At 42.9% G+C, this 10055-nt stretch overlaps 1 protein-coding gene across 1 annotated transcript in view; it reads right to left on the bottom strand.

The window, feature by feature from the left end:
- Window positions 1–10055, bottom strand: part of FRMD4A (FERM domain containing 4A) — a 397277-nt gene that overhangs the window by 101065 nt on the left and 286157 nt on the right. Inside the window, 1 exon segment of the mRNA XM_027772576.1 lies at window positions 984–1067. Coding sequence (XP_027628377.1) covers window positions 984–1067 — 84 coding nt within the window.

Raw genomic sequence — 10055 nt, 5'->3', positions numbered from 1 at the left:
AGAGTGTTCAGAGAAATGTGAGTAATTCTGTGTGCTTTGGAAAGTGTATACAGAAGCTCTGAAATGAATCACATGTTGTAGTTTATTAGGATTAACTTGTCAGTGCTGTTTGTTTTGTTTTTTTAATAAAAGCGGTTACAGTGGTTTTTGGAGAGGCGTCAGGAGTGTTAAGAAGCAAAATCATGCATGTCAGAGGGCAGTGGTCAGGGCTTCTAAGCCCAGCAGGATTTTAACATGGTGCCCAGGAATGCAAGCCCTGCTCAACTGTGGCCCCGACCACAACCGGGAACCTTTTGAACGCTGAATCACTCTGTAATTTAGGTCCCGACAGATGAATGACGGCATAATGTGACGTGGCAGTTAAATGAGATATGAAACACTGAGGAAGCATTAAAAAACCTATCTCCCTTCTGGAAAGAAAAAAACCCCTGTACTTCTCCATATCTAAGACCCTCATACATGCTGTTGTCAATGACAGCTTCCAAAATGAAGCTCCGTGAGACTCAAAATAGGCAAAGCTTCCAAAGTGGAATTCTAGAGTTGTTTTTTTTTTTTTCTTTAGGGTGTGTGCGCTTGCCAGAAAGACAGAGACAGAGAGATAAAAAGTGAGAAATCACCCCCCAGGAGGGGATGGCCACGCCGCAATCCCTTCTTCTCCATTCTCCTCTTGGGATCTTGGGCATGCATGCACACGCGCCCGGCGTGAGTTTAAACCACTGGGTCCAGGACTCGAACCGCAGTTGGCTACATGGGAGTTCAGCGACATAGCCATTATGCTAACTGCTAGTTCCAGTTTTTTTTTTTTTTTAAACAAATAAACAAAACAGAAGAGAAGAGATCTCACACACAACATGCCATTTAAGTAAATGCAGAAAACAGTGTCATGATCTGACAGGGAGACAGAGTCAGTGGAGTGGGCTGAGTTGTCTGAGCCCTAGGCACCCCAGGTGGGGCCTGCTGTGGAGAAGACTGTAGGGTCTTACCAGTAGGCCAGGGATGGGTGCTCCTTCAGGGCCTGGGTGGGAAGTGCTGGCAGCTTCTTCAAGTCACTCCTCACAACTTCATTGCTGCAAGAGATAATTGCAAGAAATGCGCTCACGCTCCATAAGAACAGCATTTGATACGATCTGACCCAGCTGCCTTGTCTGAGACACCCCACATCTGTTCCTTTTTAATGAAAAGTGGTGGGAGGAAGAGGTGATTTCTTTTTATTTATTAACTTAGTACAGATGAGAAAGAATGCACGACATATACCGCCGAGTGGCCGCCTCTTCCAGCACAGAAAGCAGGGCAGGATGCCTGTGGATGGCCCAGGGTGACCACTCAAACCCTGCTCTCACAGAGGGCCACAGACTGAGGGCTGCTGGGCTGCCTATGACATGAATCTGGGGTGACAATGGTCTCTATGGGAGCGAGTCCGAGGAGAAGCGCCCCAAGGCCTCACTGTTGGACGTACAGGGCTCCAGGACTGAGCAACGTCACGCTCTCCCCATGAGAGCTGTTGGCCTCCCTCACACACAGTGCTTAGGCTGACAACACACTGAAACCATTTTTTGAAATATGATAGATAAATAACTTGCTTCTGACAAGGCCCAGAAATGACTTAGAAACTGTGAGGTGGATCGTCTATTACTGTAAGAAGGTCTCAGGCATCCGGCCCTGCAATGTTCTTTCTCTTACAGACGTGCACATGCTCAGGTTGGAAGACGCTTTAAGCTCCCCTAGTTTACCCAGCCTTCTTCTGATGCTTGACTCTTCCCTGCACACTCAGCAGACTCAGATCCCCTCTGGGCTGTGCCATGCGCAGTACCTGCACCCACTCAGAATTAGCGGCATCCACCTTGGAATGGTTCTGCTGTTGAGTATTTCCCCGGTCCACCAAAGAGCCTGAAGCCTCAGCTACGTTGCAAAGATTCATCTCACCGGGCCCTGCCTTTGACTCACAGCTCTAATCTGAGCTACGCTAGTGGCTCTGTCCGCTCGGACATAGCAAGGCTGCCAGGACAACGGGCAGTACCATCTAAAGAGTAACGAGATAGAAGCTCAAGACATAAATACCAAGGAAGGAAGGGAGCCTGCAGTCACAGGTGGGGAGCTCCTGAGGTGACTGTCTAGGTGGTGGACACCTCGACATCCAGGCTGCTAACTGGAGGATGCGTCTCCAACACTGTGAAATTAGAAACCCTGCCACTGGATACCAAGTGCCACTGGGCAAAGCCACACCAATACTTTCAGTTTATTTATGTGATGACAAAGAAATGCGAGGATGTTCAATGACGTTAGAACTGCTCCCAGAAAGGGCGATTTTCGAGCGCTGTAAGGAACGATGACAGTGACATTTATAAATCCTGACTTGGACCAATCAACCAGAAGGAAAAGCTCAACCTGTGATTGTTTGAATCAATACATCCAATTACTTGAACTGTGTAATCTAAGCAGTAAGGCAAGGATTTGTCAATTAATAATCAATAAGCTGAAGGTATTTATAGAGCTCCTGTTATTACATGGAAGAACACAAATAACGGAGACAAAATAGCCAGGACTCACAGTTGTGCTGCGGAGGTAGCAAGTGCACATACAGATATCTGACCATGTGGGCAGTGTCTGATCACATCAGTTCCAACACCAAATGTGGATGTTCAGAGGAAAGAAAGGCCCCTACGAGCTCTGCTGTAAGAGCAGGCTTTGGGACAATGCTGCATGAAAAGAATAGGAATACCATCTTTCCGTCGAGTGGAACAGAACCATGTTGCATAGTCCATATAACTTGAACTGGAAAGGGTCGTATGTGAGGGACAACACAGCTGAAAAGGCAGGCAAGGTGAGGTATTTTTTGGGAGAGGTTTTTGCTATAGGGCGTGTGTGCTCGCCAGAAAGACAGAGAGACAGAGAGACAGAAAGTGATAAATCACCCCCTGGGGGGGATGGCCACACCGCAATCCCTTGTCCATTCTCCTCTCGGGATCTTGGGCACACACGCACACGCGCCCAGCGTGAGTTTAAGCCACCAGGTCCTGGACTCGAATGACTACATGGGAGTCCAAGGGTATAGCCATTATGCCAACTACTGGTCCCCACAAGGTGAGTTTTGAAGACCTTCAGTGTCAGGCTCAGCAGGTCCAAATGGACCCAGCAGGCAATAGGATAACCACTGGAAGTTTTTAAAGAGGTAAGCTTAGGAAAATTCAATTCCCAAGTATGGTTTGGAATTCGTTTTTTTTTTTTTTTTTTTCCCCCAGAGTGGTTTGAAATTCTTACTCGAATGCTACTAAGGCTTTGAGTAAGGAAATAATCAGTCCCCCAGACACTGATTTTGAGAGTCCACAGTGAGGAATTTCTAAACCTTCTGTCCCTGTAGGTTCCCTGAGAACAGGGGTTTGATTCCTTGGTTCATCGGTGCCTAGGGTGATGTCTTAAATGACACAAGGATTCACTTTTATTGGAAGAACCATGGGAAAGGCAATGAGCAGTTTCTTTATTGAGCTGAAACTTGAGTTTGGGTTTACTCATACCCTTCACATCTAAAGTATATTTAGGGAAGGAAGGAACTAAAGGAGAAAGGGATCATTTTACCCACCAAACACTCATTTGTTGGCCAACAAGTTGCCCTGATGACAGCCACAGGTTTAACTTCCTGGCTGAAGTCTGCTACGTGTTCTCTGGTCTCCTCCAGGGCAAGGTTACATAGAAACATACAAGAAATCACCAAGGCGTGAAGCCCATCCAAATCCAACACATTCTGGAAGGGATCCATAGCTCTTTAATCCTTCCCAAAGGACAAGCATGCAGAAGTGCTCTATTAGCCTTCCTGCTGTTTATAAACATCTGTAATAACTTAGAGGTGTCCAGCCCTGTCAATCTGACCAAACTCTGTGGCAGAAAATCAGGAAGCTTCCCTAAGGGGAGACTTGATCACGCTGCCTCCAGATAGCTGGGAGGCTGTGGTTGAACGAGTACACAAGTCTCCAGCTTCCTCTTTTGGCGTATGTGACTTGGATGCTTTCCCCAGAGTTCATTTCACCTGATGAATGCCAACTTTTAAAACAGTTCATTGTGGTCCTATTCCATTTTCAGACAAAAGTCAGAAGATTTCTTAGAGAGCCAGCTGCTAAACTAGGAATAAAAATATTATTTTTCATATTAACCAGATAATATTCAAAGTTTTTCTTTTCTTTCTCTTTTTAAATTTTTTTTAAGAGAGATTTTTGTTATAGGGCACATGTGCACACCAGAGAGCAGAGAGACAGAAAGTGATAAATCACCCCTGGAGGGCATGGCCATGCCGCAATCCCTTCTCCTCCATTCTCCTCTCAGGACCTTGGGCATGCACACACACACACACACACACACACACACACACACACGTGCGCGCGCCCTGCATGAGTTTGAATCTGCCAGGTTCGGGACTCAAACAGCAGTCAACTAGGTGAGAGTCCAGAGACATAGCCATTATGCCATCTGCTGGTCTCTTATTCAAAAGTTTTAAGTAGATATTAATATTGCCAAGAAAAAAATCAGAATAGCCATGTATGTTGGTCTTTGATTTCGGTGAGGGGTTCGAGACGATGTATCTTTTACTGCCTACCCTCCTTCTAAATCACGGGAATTTAGAATGATCCATTGAGGAAAACTGAAGATTTCTAGCAATATATCAGATAGGGAGTTTGCCACAACAGATGACAATGAATTTAACCAAGAACTCTAAAGTGAAAAAAAGCCGAATTTAACTTGAAAGTAGGATTGGCAATATCCGTAACGTCTGTTTTCCCTTCGAAAACTAGGAGATAACATTTTTACGAAACTTCCCTTGTTTCAAAGGAGATGCCTGTAATTTGTGGGAGAAACGTAGGGAAAATAGAATATGCTCAGCGTGGAAGAACTCATCTTGAAACCAGTTGTTTTGATCTGCGCTGGCATAAACACGATAGAGCACTCAACCCAGAGTTAGACTGATAAAGCAACACCTGATACTCAGACTAACTCCTCCACATTACACAAGTGTGTCACTAAAGTCAAGTTTTCTAGGGAAAAGTAGTTCATAAGAAAAAGAAGAGTACTACAGGTCCCTAACCCCTAATCTAAATTTTCAAAATCCAAAAAGGTTTAAAAAATAAAACTGTGTTGGGGAACAGCAGTTGGCGTGGTGGTTAAGGTGCTGGACATTCCCACATGGCCAACCACGGTTTGAGTCCCAGACCTGGTGGCTTGCTTTCTCACTTTCCTTCTCTCTCTCTCTCTTTGGTCAAATTAAAATAAATGAATGAATAAATAAATAAAATTAAATAAATAATTCTTTAAAAAAATAAAATTGTGTTAATCTGTTTGCTGGCATATAATCTTTCTGCACAAGGTCCCTTTCGACCTCCTCTCTTCCTACCTGGTGGGAATCTCCACAGCTTGGCAAGCACTGATGTGTTTAATGCTAGTGCTGTCCTAGACCCTGCCCAGGTTGTTAAGGAAGGTGCCAGCACTGAATTTCCTGTTTACAACCCCAAAGTGTCTGAATTTAACCCTAAAGTTTCAGACACCCATTGTGGATCTGTATTCCTTTATTCAATCTTGCCACAAAACTAGAAAACTGAGGCAGATAAGTAAAAGAAGTTACAGATGTTTCTTCTTTGCTGATCTTTAAACTCATGCAGGAAACAATGTCCTTTCCTCTCCCTTTCCTCCCTCCTTTGTTCTTCTTTTTTGTTGAACTAGGGTAAAGTTGAGATCAACCAAGAATATGAGAACTCTGGCCTTTGTCCTTCCCAGCACACGCTTTCCCCAGGTGTGTAAGGAAGGCAACCAGGTTGTTGGCTTGGGAAGGGCAAGGGTCTGTCCGCGCTGAACTGCACTCCCTCTGTGTGTCTGCGAAACCTCTACCATTGCCTAAAAGGGAAGCACCTGGGATCCTTGGAGATTTTTCTAGCATTGGATTCTTGTATCTGGGCATGTGCCATGGATAAATATGTCATACTGATTTACCAACTACATGGAGGAGCACAATTATAAGCACATTTCTGAATTATGTGCTTTTATGTCTAATACTAATTGTTCAATTATAGAAATAAAAATATCTTCTTTGATCAATGAGTCTGGTTTCCTAGGGTGAATAGAAAGTTTTGGGAATTGCAAATGTGTGAAATTGTAAATGTGTAAAAGCTGTAAATGTGCAAAATTCAAAACAAGTTTTAACAAGTTTTGTAAGTCAATTGTATGTAAATTCAAACAGCTCAAGAAGAAACAACTTATCAATTTTCTACAGTATCACCCTTTAGATTGGGAATCTCGAATCTGAAGAACGTAGGGCCATAACCATGAACCCTTTAGATATTTACAGCATTAACTAAAAATAAGATATTGATATTAAATAGCTAAACAAAAGAAGTATGAGCCAGCCCTGTGGTCTAGTAGTTAGGGGAGCTGTATCCCCCATGGCTGACCACATGGTTCAAATGCTAGACCCAATGGTTCTGAGAAACATACCAGACACATGTGCATGTATGCCTGAAATCCTGCTAAAATGGAGAAATGGAAGAGAACAGATTGGGTGTGACCATGCCACATTGCGGGGCGGGGGGTGTTCTTTTTTCTTCTCCCTCTCTCTCCATCTCTGTCTGGCCAACACACAGTCCTTTGGCAAATTACAAACAACAACAACAACAACAACAAAAAAGAAGTAGGGGGTCATTAATACAAAATTTCCTCCCTACTTTACAGCTAAACAATTCCCATAAGAGTTGAAGAATATCATGCTACAGGAAGAAAAAAAAAAAAAACAACAACTCTGTCCAAATACTTTTTATGCTTTGAAAATGTGAATTACACACTTAAAAGCTCAGTGAAATGGACTTTTGTGCACAAAACAAAGCTTTCTGTAACAATTTGTAACTCTTCCACTTGAACATTTTGCTTCAAATTTTCACAGAATCTGCTCCTTTCAAAAGTTTTTGCTGGTGTGAAAGATTCCAGCTGCCCCTGAATTACTTATGGTCTTCAACATCACGTTCAAATCATGGGAAAACTTCCCACATTCTTCTTTCTTTTTTTTTTAATATAAGAATTATGTTAATTTAAATTCTTTCTACAAAAACCCTTCTTTGGGCTGATAGGTGTGTTTCAAATTTAACAGATTACTTTATTCCTAGGAAGCTTCTAGTAGGGAAATAGGCAAGTTTAGATATTAAAGATACTATTCGATGATGCAAATTGTATTCCAAATGTTAACCAGCCCAAACATAACTGTCGATTCTTTCACTAATTATTTTAAAATTTCAGCAAATCTGGGGACCAGTAGGTGGTGTGGTGGTTAAGGGGCTGGACTCCTACATGGCCGACCATGATTCGTGTTTTGGACCTGGTGGCTTGCTTTCTTACTTTTCCCCTCTTTCTCTCTCTCTCTCTTTCTGTGTGTGTGTGTGGTCAAATTAAAATAAATGAATGAATAAATTTAAAAAATTAAATAAATCATTCTTTTAAAAAATTTTCAGCAAATCTATTTCTCTTACCATGTGATCAGTGCCAGCTGTTTTCTTTCAAATGCCCAAGTGAAAAATGGTGGGATGGGACCAGCAGGTAGCAAAATGGCTATGTTGCTGGACTCCCATGTAGTTGACCGCGGTTCGTGTCCTGGACCCAGTGGCTTAAAAAACTCACGCCAGGCGCGTGTGCGTGGGGCCCAAGATCCCGAGAGGAGAATGGAGGAGAAGGGATTGCAACATGGCCATCACCCCCTGGTGTGGTGATTTCTTGCTTTCTGTCTCTCTGTCTCTCTCTGTCTTGTTTGGTGAGTGCACGCACCCTATAGCAAAAAACCTCTCCAAAAAAAAAAAAAAAAGGTGGGAAAATATACCCCATATGATAACCGGTCTAAGAATGATTTAAGACTGTGCTTGCTTAGAGCTGTAGTAGTAAAACTTACTATGTAGGTGCAAAATAATACCAGTAGACAAGGATTTATCATTTATCGGCTGCTGTTTTAGATTAATGGATTCTTCTTCCTTCCTTTATTTATTTATTTAGTGTGTGTGTGTGTGTGTGTATGTGTGTGTGTAGGTTTTTGCTACAGGATGTGTGCACTTGCCAGACAGTGAGAGGGAAAGTGAGAAATCACCCCTCAGAGGGGAAGCGCATACCATAATCCCGTCTCCTCCACTCTCTCCCTAGGATTTTGGGCATGCATGCACATGTACCTGGAGAAAGTTTCAAGAAGTCAGGTCTAGGACTCAAATTGCAGTTGACCATGTGGGGAGTCCAACGCCTTAACCATCATGACACATGTCGGCCCCAAGGAACTGAATTTCAATGTTGTTTGGCTGGTAGACCAAAAATCAACTTTGTCATCTTTTTAAAGAAAGCAATTGCTACAGCTGTTTATATTAGTTAGAAAGGGGTCTTTTAGAAGAAAATTAGTGTTTTTGTCTTCTTTCCCTGTTTGTCTTTTAAAGTTCATTTAAACAATGACTGCTTTAAAAAACTCACGAATCTGGGATTTTCAGATATCAGTAAGCCATATGGCAAGTTCGCACATGCTTTTTAAAAAGACAGACTAGATTTCAAACAAAGAAAAAAACATCACTTTTTTTTTTTTGGTCACAATTATTTCTTCTCTCTATGCCAGTGACCACACAGTCCCATGGTTTATATAAGATAAAATATTAAAAAGTCTTTACTTTTTTGGCCCCTCCCAGAGACCTATAGACACATGGTCTGTGGAAGTTAGAGGGAATTTTTCAGCACAAACACACACTCCACTCCTTCCAAAATGGAGGTAAAACCCATCTTCCTTGTTACTGAAGAACTGCTACTGGTTTTTATTGCTTGAGTAATGCATTGCTCTATTTCTAAAAGCAGAATTTTTTTATTTTTTGGAGAGGTTTTCGCTACAGGGCACGTGCACTCGCCAGACAGACAGAGAGAGACATAGAGATAGAAAGCGAGAAATCACCCCCCAGGGGGGATGGCCACGCCGCAATCCCTTCTCCTCCATTCTCCTCTCGGGATCTTGGGCATGCACGCACACGTGCCCGGCGTGAGTATTAAGCCACCAGGTCTGGGACACGAACCGCGGTCGACTACGTGGGAATCCAGCGACATAGCCATTATGCTAACTGCTGGTTCCCTAAAAGCAGAATTTTTTTAAAAAAAGAAATAGAATCTGAAACCTGCCAATTGGTAACTCAGGGACAGAGTACGATTCTCACCGACCCCTGAACTCTGAGAAGCTGATATGCTCTCACTCAAGCCAACATTTAATTTTGTACAGATGTCATATACACTGACTTCGAAGTATTCAATCAAAACCTCACTCTCTTCCCTTGGTCGCTGTATTTATTTGGACTGACGAGCCTGCAGACCCAGACTGCCCTCTGTGTGTCCTACAAGCACGTGAGGGGCTCCTCCTAAGGGCATGGGGCTGGGGCCCTCCAGGTAGGCCAAACGTGGCCTGTGGGTCTCTACACCAAATTTCCTTCGTATCAGTCTTTTTCAGATGCTGTTTGTTCACGGGTCCTAATAAATCTCATGCGGGAGAATCCTGTTTTAGAGATTAGCATCCGTGCTTCCGGTCCTCAGTAACAGAGATATCCCCAGGTCCCAGCAGACAGCCTAAAGGAACAGAGCTTTACTGATGTGGTTTCAATAAATCTCGTTAACCCCAAATTCTCTGTAACAGATGTTTTTCACTTGTCCCTGTTAAAGCAGAGATGATTTTTTTAATATTGAAAATAGTATGATGGCACTTCTGATTTATGTGGTTCTGCATAAAGCATTTTAAGTCACTTTGGTTTTGCAAAATGTTTAAAATGATTATTTAAAAAAAATATTGTGGCGCACTTTCAGAAAGCTCAAAAGGACTGATGGAATGTGAAAAGTGAGGTGATTTTCAAAAATCAAAGTCAGGAGACAGGTCAATAGTATTTGCAGTTAGGGTCCCTTTAGAGAAAACAAAAAATCAAGGTTTTTTTTTTTTTTTTTTTCCTTGTGGGGCGGTAGGTTTTTACTATAGGGCGCGCATGCTCGCCAAACAGACAGAGACAGAGAGACAGAAAGCAAGAAATCACCCCCCAGGG

The sequence above is a fragment of the Tupaia chinensis genome, unplaced genomic scaffold (genome assembly GCF_000334495.1).
Source record: "Tupaia chinensis unplaced genomic scaffold, TupChi_1.0 Scaffold000285_1, whole genome shotgun sequence".
Classification (NCBI taxonomy): domain Eukaryota; kingdom Metazoa; phylum Chordata; class Mammalia; order Scandentia; family Tupaiidae; genus Tupaia; species Tupaia belangeri.
The sequence above is the reverse complement of the archived record's forward strand: the minus strand, read 5'-3'. Positions and strand labels throughout refer to the sequence as shown.